The sequence below is a fragment of the Haliotis cracherodii genome, unplaced genomic scaffold (genome assembly GCF_022045235.1).
Source record: "Haliotis cracherodii isolate W230 unplaced genomic scaffold, xgHalCrac1.p SCAF_19, whole genome shotgun sequence".
NCBI lineage: Eukaryota > Metazoa > Mollusca > Gastropoda > Lepetellida > Haliotidae > Haliotis > Haliotis cracherodii.
The window spans coordinates 954,009-979,169 of NW_027266274.1; the positions used below are offsets into that span (position 1 = coordinate 954,009).

General features: G+C 37.6%; 1 protein-coding gene across 5 annotated transcripts in view; it reads left to right on the top strand.

Annotated features, from left to right (window-relative positions):
* Window positions 1-25,161, top strand: part of LOC139466653 (CWF19-like protein 1) — a 411,301-nt gene that overhangs the window by 101,603 nt on the left and 284,537 nt on the right. For all 5 annotated transcript variants that reach the window (XM_071248237.1, XM_071248241.1, XM_071248239.1 and 2 more), the window contains exon 4: window positions 22,111-22,212. In XM_071248237.1, coding sequence (XP_071104338.1) covers window positions 22,111-22,212 — 102 coding nt within the window. The remainder of the gene's footprint in view (window positions 1-22,110; window positions 22,213-25,161) is intronic.

A 25,161-nucleotide genomic window follows, 5' to 3' on the forward strand; every position in this document is an offset into this window, starting at 1 on the left:
CATGAAGTTGGGCCTTCAGGCTTGTGACAAGCCAAAATGGGCAAAATTTGACCCTTCAAAGTCATTTTTTTGAGCTTAAATGTAATTTTGAGCTATTAGTAGTAGTAGTATGTGCAGACATATATAAGATACAAATTAAGATTAAAACACATTTTTAGAATAACATAATTAATGAGATACTAACATATAACAAAAAATCTTACACATTTTGGAAATGACTCATACAATTCATTTCAAAAGTCACTTCCCTTCCCGTCACTATTTCGCGATACGTTAGTGATAGTGCCATGAAAGTATCGCGAAAGTGACACGATAATACCGCAAAAGTGGCTAGAAAATGCAGCAAAAGTTTTGCGTAAGTGGTACAAAAGTGCTTTGATAGTTCCACGATAGTGCCGCGTTGGTGCCACGATAGTGCCGTGATAGTGTCGCAAAAGTATGTAATAGTGTCGCGAAAGTGGCTCCATATTGGTACACTGCATGTATACTTCCGAAATGCTGTCGTGCGTTACTTCCCAATGTATATCGGATGTATGTCAAACTAACCTGGAGCTGTATTAAGCCTGTTCCTCTTGTTATATTTAGAGAGGTGTAGGTAGTTACGCCCTTTAACAGTACAAAGCTTTACATGGATATGTTCATAAAAACTGTAATTTTTCCGCAAGGATGCATCACCTACTCTATATTTATCAATAAGAAACTCATAGACAAATGTTTCTATTCGCTGATGTGTGTAATTAATTTATATCAGTTATCAAAAGTCTTTGGAATGGCAAGTAGCGTATGAGAACGCAATTCCCAGTGGTGCCTGTATACACTGATTGTGGTTTCTTAGATTCACCCAAATTTTGGTCCTCGTTTCATCTGATTCATACACACTGAGGACTTGCGTTGGTCCATAAATGCCTGAAATGCTGAGTGTTAACAGTGGTCATCACAGTCTCTGTTTCATTTTGCATTCAGGATCAAATATATGATTAAATACATGTGATTAATACATTTCGGTTTGATGTGCTTATGAAGCTTATGCTTTTGTTATTGGTGTCTTTGACTGAAAACGGAATAACTTTCCTTAAAACGAAGTAGAAACCAGATGATACACAGATGATACTTACATGTAAAGAAGAGAATTTATGGAAGGCAACTTTATTATGAGGAACACAATGTTTTGGAGTAATATTTATTCTTTAATCAGGTGAAGCAGTAGTGAGTGAGTGAGTGAGTGAGTATGGTTTTATGCTGCTTTTAGCAATATTCCAGCAATATCACGGCGGGGGACACCAGAAATGGGCTTCACACATTGTACCCATATCGGGAATAGGTGAAGGAGTAAGTATAAACTCCGAAACGTTGTGTTCTCCAAGATAAAGATGTCTTCCTTATGTGTTTCACTTGTAAATGCTTTTCAAAGACATGATACATACATTGTTTTAAAATGATAGTTCAAATACTGTGTTGTTTATCTGTTCCACATAGTGGGGAGTTGTAAGATGAGTTTCTGCTTGTTAATCAGACAAACTACTGCTACATTTGGTTTGTGCAAAAGTTGATGCACGTCGAGTGTCTCAGATACGAGGGGTCTGCAGGTTTTAGAGCTAGATAGAGTTGTGATTTAATTAATTCTTTATTCTCTAGACATTCTAGAGCGAATCAGACTGAAGTATTATTCACAATGAATATACTCAGAATATCTACTCCAATAAAAAGCAACCCACTGTTTATGATGTAACTTATAGCGAGACAACTCAGATAGTTAATTACATCGTCTACTCACAATGCTAAGCACTGGAAGAGCTATGCGTTATATAACCTCAGAAACATGGATGATGAAATCCAGCTTCCAGCAGATTGTATTCATAATGCCTATCAAGGAGACGCTTGTATTTTGGAGTAGGGTAGATTCCGCTGTGCAGACAATTGAATAACAGCGTTATCCAGTGGCATTTAAGAAGTCTTTACATTTAAGAACACAAGTAATACTCGTGGTCATGAGGACAGAAGTGCAACAGATAAGAAAGATACCAATAGGTTTGTGCAAGGATCAAGGATTCCCATCTATTTGCGACATAGGATAATATTTTTTCGTCAGCAATATCTCACATATCCTGTGGTAACGTGTTTGCTTAGAATATAGAATAATGACTTCATTACACTAGGCAGTCATTTTGTAGTTTTGTTCTTAACATTCCTTCACTGCAATAGGATTGCTAAACAGCATTATAACAATTTGTTACGTTGGATTCGAGACCAGAGAACATGTTATGTATCGATACCGGTTGCTTATAAAAGGAGGGAGGGCTACAATTGAAACATTCTCATGTTGTGTTTAGTTATGCGTGTGCGCTCTTATATTACACAATATCCTTCTTGACTCTAAAAGAAATAAATTTCCCTATGTGGAATAGAGCTAGCTAGAGCTGGCTAGACTTGCTTTTGTAATGAAATGACTGGCAAGAAATTGACATCAGCCAATCAGAAGGCAGTTTTCTCGAGCTTTATGACACTAGTTTCAAACTGGCGACTACGCTTCGAAATATATTTTGACGTATTCTCGATTTAAAACATTACAACTGATAAGAAGAACATTCTGGAATGGCTTCTAGATGGCCTAGATTGTATGGATGTAATCATAAAACCCCTAACTGTCGTTCCAGAATATTTTTGGTATCTGTAGATGCAATTCTTTTTTCTTCTATATTCTTGTATGTTTTTTGTATTTCTTCTCTCTTTTTCCTTTCTTTTCTTTTTGTATTCTTTGTTCGTGTATTTTTGCAATATTTTCTTTCCATAGATTGCTATCCAGCCAGTCTTCTATGGCTTGCAATCTTTGTTCTCTATTGGATCTGGAAAGGGTGGATATTTGTCTTTTGGTTTCCATTTCTATTGCTTGGAACTGGGAGACTTCGTTCCCAATTCTATCGGATTTGTTTCCAGAATATCCATTCTATGTATTCTCTGCTTGGGAGAATTTTGGAAGGGTTTGTATCTGCCTTGGATGGTGCAAGAAAAGTTTTGGAATCCTTTGCTTTTGTATAGCATCGAAGTGGACCAAACCCTACACCTTCGTTTGTAGAAAATATTGGACAAATGCGAAACCCAAATTCTCCAATTGCAAATTCTACTGCTCTTTCCCATTTCTTCGGATCTTCTACTGTCTTTTTTTTCGGATGTATATGTATCCCTACTATTCTCCAAGTTTTTGTGTGTGAATACCATGCTGCAAATATCTTCCCCGAGAGGTCTAGAGGCGACTATACAACATCTATCCAATTTCTTTGCCAAGTTTCTCCATTGGTTTTCTGGTGGTTGTTCGAGAAAAAGTGGTTCTTCTTCGGGGGATACCAACTCTAGAACTTCGTCTACAACCCAAGGTCCTATGTCTTCATCTGGTGCATACACAGATCCTTCTATTCGAGAACAACCTCTTTTCTGTATGTCTGGATGCAAAAATGTTTTTCGTTGGTGTCTATTTGGGCAATCTATGTATTCGCTAAGATGCGCTCCTATTGGATTATGAACGTCCCCAGCTTCAAAACTGGAAACAACTTTGTTGTATATCTTCGCGGAAAATGTTCCATTGTTCCTATTGTATACCCAAGTACATACGTTTTCTCCTACAGACGCTGTAGTGTCTAGGATTGTCCCTTCTTTTTCTCCTTCTATACCTTATAGAAAGTATCCCTGGCTTTGTAGGTATTCCACTAGTTTTTCCCTATCTAGCACACCAGAAAAGCTCTAGTATAGTCTATGGAATATATCTCGTATCCGAAGTAATATAGTTGCGTGTGTAGTGCATCCAACCCCTTTTGTGTTTCCTCTAGGGACAACTCGGAGACATCTATTTTGCATACAAATATACCTTTGGGTTCTTCGTTGGAAAATCTTTCCATCCATTTTTTCTTTGCTTTGTATTCTGTTTGTTTTTGTATTTGTTGTATTGTGTCTCGTATTTTGCTTCCGGAGCCTCCTATATAGGAAATTGTATTTGTGATAGTAGCATGCACGCGACATCCGTATACTTTCTGCGTTGCTATTTGTATTTCTTGTAGTATACGTTTTGCAGATCTGTTTTCTCCAGTTGTACAAAACACAGATCCTCGTAGAGATACTATATCGTTTTCTTCCAGATAGCCAAATAAATACATATCGTCTACAAATGTTGGTAGGCCCTCCAAAGGTTCTAGATATGTTCTGCCTAGATTTCCATCCAAATAGTCTACCTTGGATATATCTGGTAGCAAGTTGTCTTTGTATGCATTCTCCACTAATATATTTTGGAACACAGACATTTCTGCACGTATGCCCATGCTCTCCATAGTTGTATATTTCGCTTCTTCCATTTTTGCTCTATACTATAGTTGGGCACAAATGTTCAATTGGGAATTCGTTGGGCACAGTTGTATGCGTTGGGCACATCCTATTGCTCTAGTGGAAAAAATCTTGTAGGGGGTGCCAAAATCGGGGGTGCCAAAGAAGAAAAATGCGCTCTCTTGAAAATAATAGAGAATATTTTCATTACAATTTAGTTTAGAGTCATGAAGATCATTGAATCGCATCATCATTTTGACCAGGGGTCCGGAAACCGTCATATGCGCCGGACATGTCCGATTGGGAATCTCAAATGTCCGGTTTAAATTGCTTACCGGACATTTAAATTTTTCTGTCCGGACATTCTTAAATTTTGACCGGACATGATCAACAATTAGGACTGAGCAGTTTCTGTCTGCAGTTGTAACACAATGAAGATTATCTACACTGACAAGCTTTGTTTGTTTTGATTGCTGTAAATACATCGTACCGACAATGATAGTCTAATCAGTCAATCACTGTAATAGGCAATAAACTGAGTTGACACTGATTAATCGAGGATTAATTACTGAGAACATCTTGTTAATTTGCGTGAAAGGTGTTTACAACTGTACATAAATACCTTGCAACATCGATGTACCTCATTATCCTCACAATGCTACGATACGTAACCTCAGACAAGAAGCGAAAGCGTGACGACAGCCAGTCGACCGATGCAGATCAGTCAAGCGGATCTGCCAAACCCTGAAAGTCTGAATGATCATTTTGTAAGTCGTGGCTAACGACTTTCACTTGGTTGACATACAATGAGGATTTGCAGATTTTATTGTTTTCAGTAGGTAGTCGTATATTGAATCTTGATTGACCGCCATTTTGCTTTCTGTGCCGATGGATATCCAATTTTTTTATGGTCAATAATTAAGTACAGATGAAAAAGTATTCAAATAACTATTGCTATCAACGATAGTTTAGGATTTATGATTATATTATCTGTCTTGTTTTTAAATAATCTTTAGTTTAAAAAAAACCTTTTCCCATGAGGTCACGTAATAACCAAATATGGGATAATAGTCTCGATCCAAATGTTACAATGCGTAAACTTGAGCAGACTCATGAATATTAATTAGATCGTTCCCGACGTTAACAGATCGTTATTATAACAGAAACAAACGTATGTTTTCCATATATATCTAAAATGATATCATTTGTTATTAATTGTCCGGTGAATTAAACAATTTAAATTGAAACAATTCATAATTCATCATATTATGAATATGTAACAACTTGTAATTTGTGTGTAAAAAGTCGTACTAAAATTCACTGTTTGAAGGGGGCGTGGCATAAATGTAAATGTCCGATTGGGATTTTAAATTTTCCGGACCCCTGATTTTGACATAAAAAATTCCCCCTGTAGTAGCAGTATAGGTATATAAATCTGGTTCCAGTGGGGTTGTGGCAAAATCACCATTACTTATACTACTTTTGTTGAGTTTGTAACTGGTAGCGTGGCGCTCATAGTGTCATGATCTTTGGAGGAGAGATACCATACCTGAAGTATTATTTTGTGTTCTTTGTTGTTTTATTTGTCTTGTCTGACGGATGTTGTGTGAATGTGTTTATGATGCAGAATTATTGTGTATTAAGGGTTTTTGGAGGCATCCCAATGAAAACTGCCTTTCCAGAATTTGAAAACTTTTTGTGCAACATTGTATTTCCTTTTTGCATTGCATTTGTTCCATATACAGTGATCCCTCGCTATTGGGCTCTTCGATAAAGTGCTACCTCGATTACTACGCGGGGTATCGCATGGCTCCCAAAATTTTTGTACACTTTTAATACTGAGAGTTTTACACGGCCGTGATTGTATTGTTGTTTGTTGTGCAATATGCATGCAATAAAAGAGAACTACAAGCGAAGTTTATTTTCTTAATTAGGCCTAGTGGGCAATCCAATTTGAGGCGACACTGTCAACTCACATGTAGTTGCTGTCACAACACGGTGGTCCTTTTGATTCAGATCAAGTAACCGTATCAAACCAATTAATCTGCCTTGAATGCATATCTATATTTGCATGAATGTGTATGAATGCGCGTAGTGCTGGTCAAAACTCTCGTTTTCCGTATTTTATGCAACACGACCAATCAATGCCACTGAATCACTCTGTACTTGTGTAATGAATTGTGATTGGCTCTTCACTCATAGCGTCTGTTACTACCATTATCGATCGATATTTTCATGTATGTAGACTACATTCACATTGAATGTGACAGTTAAGGCTTGTAAAGAATAACAAACGGCGAAAACATAATAGATATATTTTTTTACACTATGAACGGTAAACAACTTGTATCATTGCAATGTGTGAGACAAGGCAAAGATCGTGAGATTGGACGAGCGCGCTCCCCCGCCTCGGCCTCGTTTAAACGGCTCATCATCGCCAGTAGTATAGGTAATGGGGGTTCTGCCGCAACTCCACTGGAGCTGGATTTATATACCTATACTGCTACTACAGGTGGCATTTTTTATGCAAAAATGACGATGCGATTCAATGATAGTCATGAGATTAAGTTAAATTGACTCTAGCTCACCAATACCTGGGGCCAATCATTGCTTTAGATGAGCCTAAATGGTAATAAAAATATTCTTCATTATTTTTATCAATAAAGCAATATTCAACATTTTTATTAAGTTTTTCGTTCATTTTACAAGAAGACCAGACTATATAACTACACTCTTCTTGTAAATTGATAAGAAACAATTGATAACCGTATTTGGTTGGTTTGACATCACTGATATAATAAAAACCTTGTTGTAATTCTCTCCATTTAATAGTTTTTTCAATCTCCATTATTATATATATTTATGTAAGCATTTGTCTAAATGTGATCAAACGATAGTAAGCAATCTATTTTTAATCTCCAACCAGTTCTTTGGTTTTGGCATGGAATAATTGACGCGCTTATTGCTTCCCCTGTTCTATGAACTTTTTTTTCTCGTCTTCGCTAATACCACTGGTCTTATGAGATTTTGATCGAATCTCCTGCTTCATTTCATTGTATTTGGTGAGTTACGACAGCACTAAACGAAACTCATCCTCGGATATCTTACAATCGACCATTCTTGTCGAAATATGATCCTCAATGCTGTTCAACTTTGCTTCGGCGAGTATCCGAATACTATCGTGTTTTAATGCTTTCTTTTGTAACCTACGAGAAATGAATTTTATCGCTATTCCTGCCAGTCCCGAGACTCCGGAGCCTATTTCCATGCCGAGCACGATAGGCGCAGCGATTATAGTTGATAGTAAACTGACACCAGCTACACCGAGTCCCATGCCAGCTGCTACAAGAGCGGTGTCAACTCCGCCCAGAGCATTCACGGCTCTGCGATACTTTTTATACAATCCAAGTCTCAACTCCCTATCCTTCTCTATTCGATGTTTTATGTCGCTTATTTGATGTAATCGAAATCCATAAACAGTTTCCATCTTTTCAATTGCTTCATCGAGCGCTGGATATAAACTCACAGTGTATATTACGAATATATAATAGTCTTTAATTGGTCTTGCTTAAATGTTTTGAGAGTATACATCAACCTTATCAAATGTATATTATACGGCAAGAATATCTTAGTAAGAGAAATGCTGTCACTTTTAATAATTTGGACCCCCTCGAGGGTTGCAACGGGCGATGCTCCGATATGAATAATACTGCAAAGTTGACGCTAATGTTTCTTGAGCCATTTAATCGATAGACCTGGAAATATTTCGAAGGCATCTTCCGATGCATCTCCGAACAAGACTTTAATAATAAGAGTAGAAATATTAGGTATTGCACTCAAGTTAACTTTAATATCATCGAATTCAACAACCAAATTTAATCTAACATTTTGGACTGCCGGACGACTATATAACATATGACCTGGGTCTTCTGGCAGGGGGAGAGACTAACACACTTTTTAGTTTTGATGGGATATCGGCCGCGAGTACGATGCCACTATTTATTATCTTAGTTAAATTATGTCCCTTACCCATCATAACATAAGGTGGGGTAATGATGATATTCAATAGCCACTCGATGTTTGTTTCGACCATAGTCCAATTATTCTCACCGTTGAGAATAATATTGTACGAAGTGTTTTTATTGAGTCTACTAACGTCGACATCGCTTAAATCTTCTAGATTACCCGTGAATGTAACTTCTTTCTGCTTGTATACATTATCGTGTAAGTGTAAAGCGTATAACTTACCATCGGTACCGGGTTTATCGAATCCTTCTGTGTCTCCGAGATCGGAAAGCGCAATTGTATTACATTGTCTGAGTATTCCAGGGCCTGATGCATCAACCATTATTTATAATATGGAGTGTTACACTTAAGTATCCTATATGTACAGGTTGGTGTTTTACATCTAATATAGAAATTTTGAGGTCCGAAATAATACCCCGCTTTAATTTTTTATATTGTAATGGTGAGAAAGATTCCGTTCTACCGCTATTATATTTTTCATCTTTGACTGTAATAGATCTGAGTAGAGTTGAAGGACTTTCTAGTTGAATATTATCCGTCGTAGTGATCTGATCAAGATGGATGGACAACTCTTTATAGGGAACTAAATCTGGTAATTTATCTCCATGCCGTGTTTCGTTGGGTGGTATTAATATAAATATTTTTTCTTCTCCTAATAAAAATCCAAGTGTTTTTGTTAAGTACAGGACAATACCTACTTCCTTTTCTCCAGTGTTCAAAATCAGCATCCCATTCGACTCATTTTGTGTGAGACTAACTCCCAAAAGTTTAAAAATGTCATCATTGAGTGAGCATACGCTGTAATACCCATCAGGTATAAAGTGTTCTTTTTTATTCATTAAGAACGTATAATTATCTCTCGCAATACTTATATTGGTCCACAGCGGGTAATACGTTATATCGCATAGAGCGACTTCGAGTTGTCAATCCGAGTTATCGATAGTATGAAGCAGTTGAATAGACTGACCATTTGTTATTCCCGGGAGTGTAACATACATATTAGATATACAAAGATACTATATCATAACTTAAATATGGAATCAACTTACATTATTTATAATATGGAGTGTTACACTTAAGTATCCTATATGTACAGGTTGGTGTTTTACATCCAATATAGAAATTTTGAGGTCTGAAATAATACCCGGCTTTAATTTTTTATATTGTAAAGATTCCGTTCTACAACTATTATATTTTTCATTTTTCACTGGAACACTTCTGAGCAGAGTTGAAGGATTTTCTAGTTGAATATTATCCGTCGTGCTTATTTGATCAAGACGGATACACAACTCTTTATAGGGAACTAAATCAGGTAATATATCACCATGTGTAAATCCAAGTGTAACTGGAAAGTTGCCATAAAAAAAAAATGTAACTTTTTCTCAAGAGTCGAATTTCACTGTCCCATTCGACTCATTTTGTGTGAGACTCATTCCATTAGGCTTAAATATTTCATCATTGAGTGAGCATACGCTGTAATACCCATCAGGTATAGTAATGGATTTTTTTTCATTTGATATATACATCTTATTATTTCTTCTTGCAGCATTTATATTGGTCCACAGCGGGTAATACGTTACATCACAGATAGCTACTTCGAGTTGTCCATCCGAGTTATCGATGGTATGAAGCAGTTCTATAGACTGACCATTTGTTATTCCCGGGAGTGTAACATACATATTAAATATACAATGATACTATATCATAACTTAAATATGAAATCGACTTACATTACTAATCAATCGATTATAGTAACTGCCTCTGGTGCTGAATTTTTCGTTAAATTCCCCGATATCTTTAAAAATTACAGGGTCACGGCAACTAGCTATAAAATGGTGCACGATTGGTTTCACAATCCTATGCAATTTTGGCAGAATCAGTTAAACTTTGCCGTATGGTGTGCCACAACGGGATGTGGCGTATCTCTTTATGCTCCAGGATTTGAACTATATAAGTCTGTTATAACATTTCACGTGTACTATCAGATTAGACGTATACTTAAAGAAATTAGTGTCCCATTACCGCATGATCGAGGTCCGCGTATGAGTGTATTTGTCAGGAATTTAATGTTTCTACGAGTAAAGATTGGCGTATTAAAGGAGCAAACCATGGTCTAGGTGTTCCTTACACAGAGGAAAAAATATCGGTCAAAGAAGAAAGCGATTATGTCAATAAAGTACTTAGTAAATTACCAGTTAATTTTGGTAAGTTGGGGAGTACCAGCAAACTTAACTCAAGAATATATGATCATTTTCTAAAAACCCATCATTGGTATAAAGACTGGGAACTTTCGAGTAACGATTGGAGAGGGGATATTATGAGTTTTAAGAGTGGTTTAATTTATATTGTTAAAAGATTTATACAAATGAACGATACCGCAAACGCTTGGAATGAATTTCTTAATGATAACACGGAAAATAATTTTACTAACCCAGGATTTGTAAGAGTTAATGAATCGATAAGAACTTATGTATGGGCAATTCTCGGTGCACAATCGCAAACACGAACGGGAATAATCAGTTCTGGGATGGCACTCGATGCGCAAAAACAGTTTGTCTCAAACGTGGAGGACGCCATTAATTCACCAGTTGACATACCATCGTCTATAAAGTGTTTTCAAGATGTATTACAGTACGCTCAATCCAAAGTGGACTACGTTTATGCGCCGGGATTATACATGTCTCCGAGTAATATGGAACTTAAGATCGGTCAAATGATAGGCTATAATAATAAAATTGTTATTGCTACCGATCAACAAAAACCAGGTATAAATTCAGATATGAATGTCGAATTAATAAGGCAAACAATCACAGGCGAAAAGGGAATAGTCAAGCCACAAACACCACATGTTTCACAACCATCTACTAACGCACAAGTACCACCGCATATTGCGGCTAAAAATCAACATATCGATGAAAAAACAGCGCTTGTAGTGGATGGAGTCGCGGCTGGTTTACTTATGATTTGGTTGATGAACTGATTTGGTTAAATAGTTCTTAGCGAACTGATTTGGTTAAATAGTTCTTAGCGGATACATACAACAGCCCTGCGATTGCTACGATCAGCCCCCACAAGTTTTGACTAAGCCAAGTGGTGGTCTTAGCTAATAAATTCAATAGCCAGGAAACAACACTCCCTATTATACCGGGAAGTGCGTCCGCGGCTTTCTCAGCGAGCTTTCCCAGTGCTGAACCTAATGCTTTTAAATGCTATTTTATCCACTCTTTTATACCATCCGACGTAGGCGGTGATCCGCCACCACCTGTACCACCTGTACCACCTGTGCCACCGGTTAACGCGAGAGTCAAAGTCAATATAATAAATCCCAACGCGGTTAAAATACTGGCAATTGTTATTCCCTGTTCTCTGAACAATGTTTTAATTTTATCGGCCAGTGTAGTGTCATCGTTGAGGACTTGATCGATAATTTCTCGAATTCGACTGATTTGCGAACGAAGTGCCTCTCTATTACTGGAAGCAGCCTCGATGCGGGCCGATCTTTCCTCTTCTAAGTTACGTAATCTTTCCTCTACGTGGCGTCTACTGAACTCATTGCCCGCCTGTTCAAGTTTTGTTTTCTCTTGAGCTATATGTTTGTCGAGTTCGGATAGCTTGGCTATATTATTTATCAGTTCTCCCCGCATTGTTTGCAGTGCCTTGTCAAGACCTCGTAAATCCCTAATACTAAGCTCCGAGGATGGTACCTGTAACGTGGAATTATCGTAATATCGTAATTTCTCCGAGTCCGTTCGAGGCCACCATCGAGGCTGCTTCCAAATTATCTGTATTATCGAGTTCTTCCCGCACAGTCCTAAGAACCTTAGTAGTCTTCGCCGGAAGTTTTTCTCGTCGTGGTTAGTCCACAAAACCTAATTTATCATGAATAATGCCGATGCCGTGTTTCCTGGCTATCGTAGACAAGGCTAGGGGCTGACGAGTACGATAATGCATAAGATCAATATGCGGAGCGTCACGCAGTCGCAATATTGCTTTACCATCTTTTCTCTCTAGCATAAACTTTGAATACTCACGACCAATAGGACTATCATCTTTAAAGTAATTGTAATAATCATCAACGGCTGGGTTTAAAAGTTTTTTATCACCGTTGCTTGTGAAAGTTCATCCATAAGATTCGTGCCACTAAAGCTGGTTTCATCAGTACCCTCTTCTATTGGATTCGGGTTATCTAAATAATCTAATCGTAAATCATTCATTTTTATATTAAACATATGGTTATATAATTTCAATATAACAATGTCTTCGCAATACGGACGCAAGTTAAACCCACAACGTAGACTTCGAGATCTATTAGGGGTCAAAGCAATTCGTCAGTCTGTAACTATAACTAATAACCCTAGTACCATCGATCAGAATCAAACGCTTCTGGTTTGCTCTCCTAATCTCGGCGTACACGATGTGTTAGTTCCGGGAACTGTCCGACTAGCATTTACGATTAGTTTGACTTCTACCGACATTAACAGGGAGCGGTAATGAGGTTTTGAGTATCGACGATAGCGATGTATACTATTGTTACATGGATCTCTGGAGAACGGATAAAGAGCGGGAAAACTTACAATACCAAGGTATTTGTAATAAGAACACTTTGAGACTGCGCATGGGCGCTGATAATGGTGATGATACCGTCGTAAAAGATCTCACCGTTGCCGACGCATTAGGTAACCGATTCTATGTTCCCCTAGACTTTGAATTACTAGATTCCCACATGCCCTTTTATCAAGCATCCCTAGGCGATAGGTTAGAATACGAACTCACTTTTAATGACTAAGGTAGAGTGATCAGATCCGCTGGTGAAGATGCTAGCTATTCCATTGACAATAACGTTCCCACGAGGTCGTTGAAGGGTATTTTAATGTTGTTCGAGTGAGTGAGTATTGTTTTACGCTGCTTTTAGCAATATTCCAGCAATATCACGGCGGGGTACACCAGAAATGGGCTTCACACATTGTACCCAGCGAACGCTTTAACCACTAGGCTACCCGACCGCCCTAATGTTGTTCGAGGACCCCTCCGATGCGTTTAAAAGAAATACCGAAAAGGTTCTACAATCCAAAGATTACAAAAGAAGAATTGACTATCGAGGGCGTTCCTAATCAACTATATAGTCAAGGAATGCTAGCGTATCACCAGTGGGATGAGATTAAAAATCTTCCTTCTATAAAACGTTCCCCGGAAGTGAAAGATCTGTCTCTCGGAAGTGTATCGATGGGTGAATACCTCACCACGAAGTACGCGCTATGGCTCGACATGCGAAACAACGGATGATGACCAATTACACGGCAGTGGGAGGAGAATAGAAAATGCTAGCGAGGGTGTCACCTTACAGATAACGAAGCTCCAAGAATCAGCTGGTAAATTAAACATATATTTGTACGTGATTATGGATGCGCAACTTAATATACAGAGTGGACGATTCGTGCAAGCAATCTATTGATAATCTTTTACCTAAAGATCCGCACTGCGCTATCATATGTGGGCAAACAGGCTGCGGAAAAACAGCTTTTATTCTAGATATTTTACAAAGTCATTATAGGAACGTTTTCGATCATATTATTATTCAGTGCCCGACTATAAGCGTTAATAAAACATACTTATCGAGAAATTGGGTAATAAATGATGACGGGGTACACAGAGTCGATCCGGGCGATCGTTTACAAGACTGTTTACGGGTATATCATGAAAAATACAAAGGAGAATCAACCCTTTTCGTAATAGACGACTGCAGCGCGAGTAAAGAACTAACAAAAAAGAAAGATATGCTATCGTATTTAGCATTCTCCGGTCGGCATACTCAACATAGAGTTTGGGTACTTACTCAAAAATACAACTCTGTCCTGAAAGATCTCAGATAGCAGACAAAATTGGTAGCGCTGTTTCATTGCAAAGACCGAGATTCATTCGAGGAATGTCTACGCGAAAATGATGTTATCTATACCAAGCCCGAACGAGATAAAGTCAGAAAAGTGTTAGCAGCAACGAAGCACTGTAAACTCGTATTAAAAACCGATCAACCAGCTGCTTATGCAATTGCTTAGCAAAATTATATCAAAAATATGGCAAAATTATAGCAAATATAGCAAAATTAGAGCATATATAGCAAAATGTAGCAAAAATACGATAAATTGAACATTAGCGGTTCATATGACATAAAATGTGGTTCGAAATCCTCATTCTTTCGCAACAGTTCATTATTACGGGATGTATTGGATATGCCATATTATATTATGTTAGACTTAAATATCTCCTTAGGTATTACATTATGGAATGCGATGAACTCATCGAACAAATGCTCAAAGAAGATCATGTTGATCAAAATGTAGATAAATCTTTAGATAAACATAGAGAAAGACTCGCTGCTTTGGTAGCCGGTGGAAAATGTTCCCAATATTTTGGAGAAAATTATACCATCGAAAAAATTGATAACATGACCGACGAAGAGATTAAAAAACTGTACGCTCGTTACGAGTCTAGACTGGGAGCTACCATGACTAAAACGATAGGGTCGGCTATATTACAACTATACACAGTCGTAGCTAGTACGTTTCTCCCTATCCCGGCAGAACATCGCATGTATTGCGAATCTCCCCATTAATCGAACATGCTATAAGCTCAGCTCATAGATACGGAATGGTTTTAGCTCCACTCACCACAGCTTTAATAACGGCTAGGTATTGTCAATTTAAACATACGTGCCCACTTAATAATATAAATGGAGACTCAACAAGTGACACCACCACAGATTGTGAACGAGGAAGCACAACAGATTGCGGAAACGCAACAACATGTGAACGAGGAACAACTAGTGAATGAGAAACCACCACAAACACAAAAACAACCCAGAGTTACTAAGAACCCCCCAAAAATAGCTGCAGGAAGAAAGGGAGGACTGGCGCGCAAAGCGGAATTAATAAATAATTCAAATATTAATCCGATTAAAACATGGGCACTAGTAGGAGTTGTTGGTATAGCGGCTGTATGGTTCTTTTATAAGACCGGAGAAGAGAAAACGTCACCCCCAATGCAACAACAAGTTCAATTAGAGGTTAGCCCCCATATAATGCTATAAGAAGCATGACTACTCCAGTTACAGACGGTAAAATGTTGGTAAACGCAACGTACCATTCAGCGGTGGTCACCGGCTTGGCCATTGGCTATGCCCATATAGCTAAAATGATTACTAAAGCCACACCTCCCAAGCTTGATTTTAATGGTTATGATATCAGTATGTCCGTTCTTCATATAGTATTAGCAATGGCAACGAAAGATATGCTCATCAAACAAGGACTTATCCCGGAAGACATAATGAAGTAATTGATTAAACATTTGAATATTTTATGTTCATATACTATGGCAACAATTGCGATGATGGTCGGTGGAGCTATTGTTAATGCTCTAGCTTTTTCGGGGAGTAATTATTTTATTTTCTAGTATGATGGAATCAAACGCTAAAGAAGTTGAAGAGGAGCGTAAACGACATAACGAAGCAATGGAACAACTCCAAGCAGCCCAGTCACAATATACGCGGCAGAGAATGAAGAGATTAGATTTTATTCATGAAGAACTGCTTAAGGAAGGACTTTCAATTCAAACGTTTAAGGATGTCGAATCTGCCATGCACGAATACTACCTCGTTTATGGGAAAAAACTCGACCCAATACCGAGACCAACAATGAGTCAGTTTTATACACCGTCAGAGGAACAAAAGAACCACGAGGTCGCATTTGTGATTATGGGATTGACTGCTGTATTGATTTTCAGCTATACCATGACTTCTCATAAAAAACCACAGCTGTGGCTATGCATAAACCATGATCTATAAATAGTGTTGGCTGACTGACTCACTAGTGTAGATGTGATTTGCATTTAGACAAATGATATGATAGATGTATAAACCATGAATCATTGCAAATTAACACTCATGGGGAAGACGACTCTATGTAACCGACACCGTGTTGATATATACTGCGGCACACACAATTATTACATCAGGCGCAGAAACATAAACTATACGTGTTCTGAATGCGGATAGGGGTCAAAGGTCGTTATTGTTTATGTAAGAAACACGGTGCTGATAGGGTCAGGAACCAGATTATTTATGCCAGGAAGAGAGATTACATCAACGAGAGGAATAGGTTGGGGAGAATACATATTTAAATATATGAAAAACAACCAATTAGACAAATGAATCATTTTGCATATACCATTTAACCACAATGGTTTTTGTCAGAGAGTTGAAGGCTATGGCAAAGCAACGTGGTCTACATGGATATATGAGAAAAGCTGAATTGATCGATTTACTCGGTTTGGAATACAACAAACCCTAGACTGTTAGAGAACTCAAAGCTCGAGCGAGAAACAGTGGGCTGAGATGTTATTCTCGAATGAGAAGAGCTGAATTGATCGCTTTACTAGATAATAATGATGATGATAATATTCAACAACAAGAATTAATATTTGTACCCACATCCCCTGGCGTTGGTAAATATCTAAGAGGTTGGAAGATGGATATTAATTCCAACATGGATGTTAACGATATTAAGCCCATCATATCGAGTAAAATTAACGAGGAGTTAGATGATTTACATAGTGTAAAATACCAGCTGACGGTTAAAATGTTATTGAGTAAAAGTAACACAGACGATAGCACTGAATATACCAAACCATATTTCCGGAGCAATCAAGAAGTTATAACCGAATCCGATACTATAAAGGCATCATTAGATACATGAATTCAGAGGATACAAGAAACTTTAGAACGCTGGACTAATAGAGGTTCTGTTTGGGGTGTGGATAAAATCGATAGTTTATATTTAGATATAGCAAATTATATGCCCTTCAAAGGTGGATCTTATATAGATTTACCCCCGTATTATAAGAAGAAAAAAGCCATAATTAATGTAAAAAATAAATCAGATGACTGTTTAAGAATGATGATAAGATCTGCATTGTTCCCCGTAGATTCTAAAATTGCAAATAGGCCTTCGAGCTATCCCCAAAACGATGGACTCAACTTCGATGGTATAGACGAACCTACACCAATATCACAAATTGATAAGGTGGAAAAGCAAAATAATTTAGCTATGAATGTTTTCGGACATTCTAAAGGAATTGTTGTACACAGGATAAGCTCCGCTCCGAAACATATCCCCAGGATCAATTCATTTCTGATCAAAAAAGATGGAAAATATCAAAAGAGTTTAAACAGGCTATTATACGATCAAACAAAACATAAAGAAAAGAAATATTTCTGCGAAAGATGCCTACATGGGTACAGCAGACAAGATCTATTAGAAGCACATAAAGAAGACAGTAGAGGTGTTGGACAGACCGCTATCAGGATTAATATGCCTAAAGAAGGAAAAAATATATTAAATTTGAACATTATTGTAATCAAATGCCAGTACCGTACGTAATTTACGCTGACTTCGAAGCACTTATCAAACCCATAGAAAATACCAACCATAGCAATCAAGACAGTAGTTTTACGTACAAAACTCAAGAACATATTCCTTGTGGGTTTGGATATATAGTTGTAAGGTATGATGGGAAAACAAACACTCCCGTGATTTACAGAGGTCCTGATGCAGCGGGAAAGTTTCTAGAATATTTACAAATTGAAGAGAGAATAATCAGGGAAATTTATCGCGTAAGAAACCCATGTGTATGACGAGGGATGATTGGAGGGCCCATAAGAAGTCAACGAGTTGTCACGTTTGTAATAAACCCCTGGATGGTGATTCCGTAAGAGATCATTGCCACGTCACGGGTAATTACCGGGGAGCCGCGCATAACGAGTGTAACTTGAAACTAAAAATGAATTCTCAAACAAATACCCATCCCCGTTGTGTTTCATAACCTTAGGGGATACGATTCACATCTCATCATGCAAGACCGACGGCGGTTTAACGTGCATTCCTAATAATATGGAAAAATACATATCGTTCTCGTTGACTAAAACTATACATTATAGGGACAAGGATGGGAAAGCTAGAATAAAGCAAAGTAATGGGCTTAGATTCATAGACTCCGTACAGTTTCTGTTATCTTCCCTGGGCAATTTAGCTAATGCGAACAATCCCGATGACTTTGCGATAACAAATCAATATACCGATAGGTTAACTCGTCATTTGTTGCTGAGAAGAGGTGTATATCCTTATGAATATATGGATGATTGGTCTAGATTCGATGAAAACTAAATTACCATCCCTTGAATCATTCTATGGTTACTTAACAGAATCTAAAATAACAGATGCCGATTATGAACACGCTCTGACGGTGTGGGATAAATTATGTTGTAAGAATTCAGGCGATTATCACGATCTGTACTTGAAAACCGATGTACTGTTACTCGCCGATATATTTGAGATATTTAGAAAGACATGTTTAAAACAATACGGCTTGGACCTGGCATGGTACTATTCCAGTCCCGGACTATCATGGGATGCATTGTTGAAGAAAACTTGCGTAGAACTAAAACTACTCACAGATTACGATATGCACTTGTTTATTGAGAAAGGATTAAGAGGGGGTATATCGATGGTGGCGAAAAGGTATTCTAAGGCTAATAATAAATTAGTGGAAGGATACGATCCGAGTAAACCCGACACGCATATATTATATCTCGACGCCAACAATTTGTACGGATGGGCTATGAGTCAACCTTTACCCACGGGTGGTTTTGAGTGGGTCAATGATGTCAATGTGAATGATGCGAATAAAGGGTACATACTAGAAGTTGACTTAGAATATCCAAGTTCGTTACATAAAGACCATAACACTTATCCGCTAGCTCCCGAAAGATTAATGGTTAATAAAGATTGGATGTCGGAATATGAACACTCCTTGATGGGTAATACAAGGTTAGCTAACGTAGGAAAACTCGTACCAAATTTGATGGATAAGACAAAATATATAGTTCACTACAGAAATCTCCAGTTATATCTATCGTTAGGTATGAAACTTAAGAAAATACACAGAGTTCTAAAGTTTGATCAAAGCCCTTGGATGGAGCCCTATATAAGGTTGAACACAGATTTAAGAAAGATAGCTACCAGCGATTTCGAAAAGAATCTATATAAGCAAGATATTTGATAACGACTTAGCCGCGTTGCATATGCAGAAGAACAATATAAAATTCAACAGACTGGTGTACGTCGGTATGAGTATTCTCGATTTGTCAAAACACTTAATGTATGACTTTTATTACAACGAACTTAAGAAGCAATACGGCGATAAATGCGAGGTGTTATATACTGACACAGATTCTTTGTTGATGGAAATACAAACCGAGGATGTGTATAAAGATATGGCAGAAAAAATGTATATGTACGACACGAGCGATTACCCAAAAGATAATCCACTACACAGCGTAGTAAATAAAAAGGTGTTAGGTAAGATGAAGGATGAATGTGCTGGGACCCCTATAGCGGAGTATGTCGGATTAAGACCTAAGATGTATTCTATAAAAAAGTCTGATAATGGAGAGATAAGAAAAACCAAGGGTGTTAAGAAGTATGTTGTAAAAAAGCATATCAAACACCAACAGTATAAAGAAGCATTATTCAATGGTAGAACGTTCAAACACGAGATGAACTCTTTAAGAAGTTACAATCATAGGATATATGGATTAAGAATGAACAAGACATCATTATCCCCCTAAGATACAAAAAGATGGATTGATAATGATGGTGTAACTACCTATGCTTATGGTTATGGTGGTAATACCATACCGTTGGGAACTATGAACAACTCTTCTCGTACAAATGCCTTACCCGGTCCATCTTGAAGATAATAAAGAATAGGCTCTCCTTCTTTCATAACCAATCGACTAATGTTATACGTCTTAAGAGATCATATGGGATCGGTTGCGCGACGTAGTCCTCCCTCGAGTTCACCAGGCTGGAATAAATATCTTACCCTTACTCTATCCGGAAATTTTTGTTCTTTGCCTCTCCTCGGTGCTGAAGATTTGGAAGTCACGGATTTCATTTTAATCGCATCGGATGGTTTGTTCCCTATTAATCTCGTTACTTCATTATTCAGTGTTGATACAACGGCTGATAATCGTGTCACCCATTCGGTTGATCTCAATCGCTCGGATTTCATTTCGATCCCATATACTGATAGCCAAACAAACGTTCCGCTAATGTCCGGTTAAATCTTTCAACGATAGCTTGACTGCGGCTGGCCTCTCTTTCACCACGCCTGATTTCCACATCGTGCAATGTTAACAGTTTTGTTATTGATCCTATAAACTCACGACCGGGATCTACTTGAAATAGCTTAGGCCATTTTAGTGGTCCGCGTTTATATATGCGGCTCAGTGCATTAGCTACTTCTGTTGAATCTTTCGAGGTTAATGGCTCAGCCTCTTTGTATCGACTAGCCACATCCACTACTGTTAAAGCGTATTTATACGTTATGTGTCTTACCTTATCGTGGGGAAGAAACAAGAGGTCAGCCTGATGAACTTCATTCGTTGTAAAAATATCAAACTTCTTCCTCAGTATATAACGCGGTTCTGGTGAGTATATTTGCCACATCGCTTGTTTCTTTAACCAATCCTTGGCCACATCTTTAGATACCTTAGCCGCGGTGGCTAATTTTTTTATTGCTCCTACACCTTTCCAATATCCTCGTGGGCTATAGTAAATTTTATTCATTATTAATCAATATTGATATTTCTTTTAATATGACTTATGACTATCGTTGAATTGCATAATCATTTTGGCATAAAAATTTCCCCCTGTAGTGGTGGTATAGGTATATAAATCTGGCTCCAATGGGGTTGCGGCAGAACCATCATTACCTATACTACTACTCCAATCCATCTTCCTCTAAACCGAGATCTCCTATGTCAACCCAAGATGCAGGTTTTTCTAAATCTGTCTCAGCAGCCGTGGCTAAGTCATGGAGACCATCTTCATCCCTCCTTTATAACATTGGAGAAGTTCATCCAGCAGAGAAGTCGACATAACCTGGGAGCCAGAATTATCCCCATGGTAGCAGACTTTTTACTCCGTCTACATACAGCATCACAAAACCGGAAATGACTATCAGAGAGATTCTTTTAGAACGTCTATGATGTCATTGTTATGAATAATGATGGAAGTTCCTGAGAAGGTACCACATATTTGTGTTCTTGCAACCTTCAGGATTGGAAACAACTATTAAGGTATGAAATCACAAGAAGTCTAATTCTTCAGTCAACTTCACTAGGAGTGGACTAGAGCTTTCCCCTCTGTTATATTCTCTCTAGTTGATACGCATTTGAGAAAGAAGTGCGGATTTTCCGCCTTGGCAAGCTAAAGAGCTTGATGCTTATTTGTGATACTATTGTGTTGACAATTAGTTGTGTGAAGTTGGCAGTCAAGAGGACTTCTGTTGAAAAATCTGAAGATTAGTTTTAGTGTGACTGCAGCCAAAATAGAGGTGGTATCTTAGAATTAATAACAATGATGTCATTGTTCCTATGTTCCTGCCTTTGCCCTTGCTCAAAAGTTTGCATTCATCATGGGGTGAATGCCCATGTTCAATGTGTTGCACATTGGTTCCACACGAGTGACCTCTGGCTGTAGTGTATATTTTTAGTTTATAAATTCTTCTTGTAATAAATGAACCTTCCCAGCATCAATTCATTGTTAACATTTCGTATCGTTTGTACTTTTGTTCGTATCATACCATGGTTTTGTGTTGTGGTACAGGCCTATTGTTCAAAGCCTTAATGAACAAAACTCATAATCTATCACTTTCTTTCAGTTCCAATATCAACACTTATACTTGGCCCAAACAAGAAGGAACATGTGCAGTATTATGAGAGCAAAGATGGTCAAGAGATGTGCGAAAATGTTACCTATCTTGGTAAGTGCTGCAACTACTGTATATAATGTAAATATTTGAACTTGGTCCAATGTCCATTTTGTATATGCTTGAAACTATATCAGTGTGAATTGAAATAGTTTTGCTTTTTATTCTCAAGAGAAAGTGTGTCAGGATTTGAAGATGCATATGTGAAAATATGGCAAATATCTGGCAAGTTAGGGTTCTTTTCCATTTTGTTTGTTCTATTTTCTCCAGTTGCTCATGCAACGAAATCTTAGGTTGACATTTCTGTTCCATTTTTATTTAGGGAATTGGTGGTGCTTCATGTGTCATATGTTAGGAAGGATATGATTGATTGCAATTGCTGATGGCCAATGCTTTTGTACATTCAGGTATTTTTACTTGAAAACCTGTGCAGTAGTATAGACGAGACGGAATCCTAGCTCACCACCACCTCAACCATTCCCAAACCCTATCAATGCTTCTATGGAGGTCTTAAGTTTATGCCAATTATTTGATGATGATCCTTGGGTCGTCATGTCCTTTTTACTAGGAGACCAGACTGTATACTCTTCTTCACAATTGGAAAGAAACAATTGATAACCATATTTGGATCAAATGACTTGACCGCCAGCGGCAAAAAATCACCAAACGTCTATCAGCCAACACAAATAAAATTGCAGAAATTTGAACGAAAACAAAAATAAAGCATTCACTCATTGCTGACATTTCAGATAACATATCAATAAGACTTGAAGACTTGTAATCAGGGGTCGGGAAACCGTCATATGCGCCGGACATGTCCGATTGGGAATCTCAAATGTCCGTTTTAAAAAATTGCTTACCGGACATTTTAAAAAGTATTGTCCGGACATTCTTAAATTTTGACCGGACATGATCAACAGTTAGGACAGAGCAGTTTCTGTCTGCAGTTGCAACACAATGAAGATGAACTACACAGACAAGCTTTGTTTGTTTTGATTGCTGTAAATACATCGTACTTACATGATAGTCCAATCTGTCAATCACTGTAATAGGCAATAAACTGAGTTGACACTGATTAATCGAGGATTAATTACTGAGAACATCTTGTTAATTTGCGTGAAAGGTGTTTACAACTGTACATTAATACCTTGCATCATCGATGTACCTCATTATCCTCACAATGCTACGATACGTAACCTCAGACAAGAAGCGAAAGCGTGACGACAGCCAGTCGACCGATGCAGATCAGTCGAGCGAACTGCCAAACCCTCAAAGTCTGGACGATCATTTTGTAAGTCGTGGCTAACGACTTTCACTTGGTTGACATACAATGAGGATTTGCAGATTTTATTGTTTTCGTATACTGAATCTTGATTGACCGCCATTTTGCTTTCTCGGACGATGGATATCCAATTTTTTTATGGTCAATAATTAAGTACAGATGAAAAAAGTATTCAAATAACTATTGCTATCAACGATATTTTAGTATTTGTGATTAAATTATCTGTCTAGTTAAAAAAAAAACTTTTCCCATGAGGTCACGTGATAACCAAATATGGGATAATAGTCTCGATCCAAATGTTACAACGCGTACACTTGAGCAGACTCATGAATATAACTCATGAATATTAATTAGACCGTTCACTACGTTAACAGATCGTTATTATAACAGAAACAAACGTATGTTTTCCATGTAAATCTAAAATGATATTATTTGTTATTAATTGTCCGGTGAATTAAACAATTGGTTAAATTGAAACAATTCATAATTCATCATATTATGAATACGTAAACTTGTAATGTGTGTGAAAAGTCGTGCTAAAATACGCTTTTTGAAGGGGGCGTGGCCTAAATGCAAATGTCCGATTGGGATTTTAAATTTTCCGGACCCCTGCTTGTAATAGATTATCATACGTTAATCGAGAGTACAGTCCACATCAATAATTTGTGAATCAAATAGTAATTAGATCAAATATCCATGGTAGAATGTTGGGAATACGAGCTGTCATGTTATGATAATATATTCAATTTTCTGAGGAGATTTACAATGTGTATTTGATTATATATATCAGTTATCTTGTACAATCACAGCATGTACCATGTACATTAATTAGATTCACGGAAAATACAATCATAGCGCCATCCTCACAGTTTCAATGAAAGGAAAAACAAAATCTAATCAGACTTTAGAGCACATCGTATCCATAAGCGGTTAACCAAACTGCAAAAAGGTATTGCTGTCATCATTTTAGGAGTTATGTTGATGTTTTCAATAGTTGTCTTATGTTTGTATCACTTGTACCATCGACAGAAATGGGGGCTGAGCTACCACATGTGGAACCGACCTCAACAGAATTTGTTTACAAAATGGAATCGACTCACGTTAGATGTTGTGGCCACACTTTTGAATCTCCCTTTGCAACGGATAGGGCATTTCATTTACATGTTCAGGTGGTTAGAGCAATCACATATGACTCTAAGTCATTTTATATGAAAAAAGAGAGCAGTTATTTGTCAAAACAGGCGAGCATGTGGGACAGCTGATTGACAAGAAATCAAGGCAAAACTATGATGCGTACGTGCCCTGTCGATTACTTCAGGCTTGGCCAATCAATGTTTACATTTTGATCATGAACTTCCTGCCCATAAATATACACAAAACCAATTGCTATTAATTACCATAGCTATCCTTCCATATCTTAGATTTGAATATTTTCTGTAACTCGGCATCATAAACAGAAAGACAATCTCTAGGGCCGTGCTAAATTGCCATGACACACAGTTGATAAAAAGATGCAATACTTCGACAAAATGTTATGTTACAGACTTGACATTAGTAGTCATTTAACAATAACTGTACAGTGGGGAAAAGTAAATCTTTCTGACCAGTCTGATTAATTTCTTTTTAAAATTAGCTGTCTGATATTATAATAGTTACGTGTATGTGACATGATTGCATAATAATATAAACTTGCCGCCATTCACATGAAGTTCAACATGGCA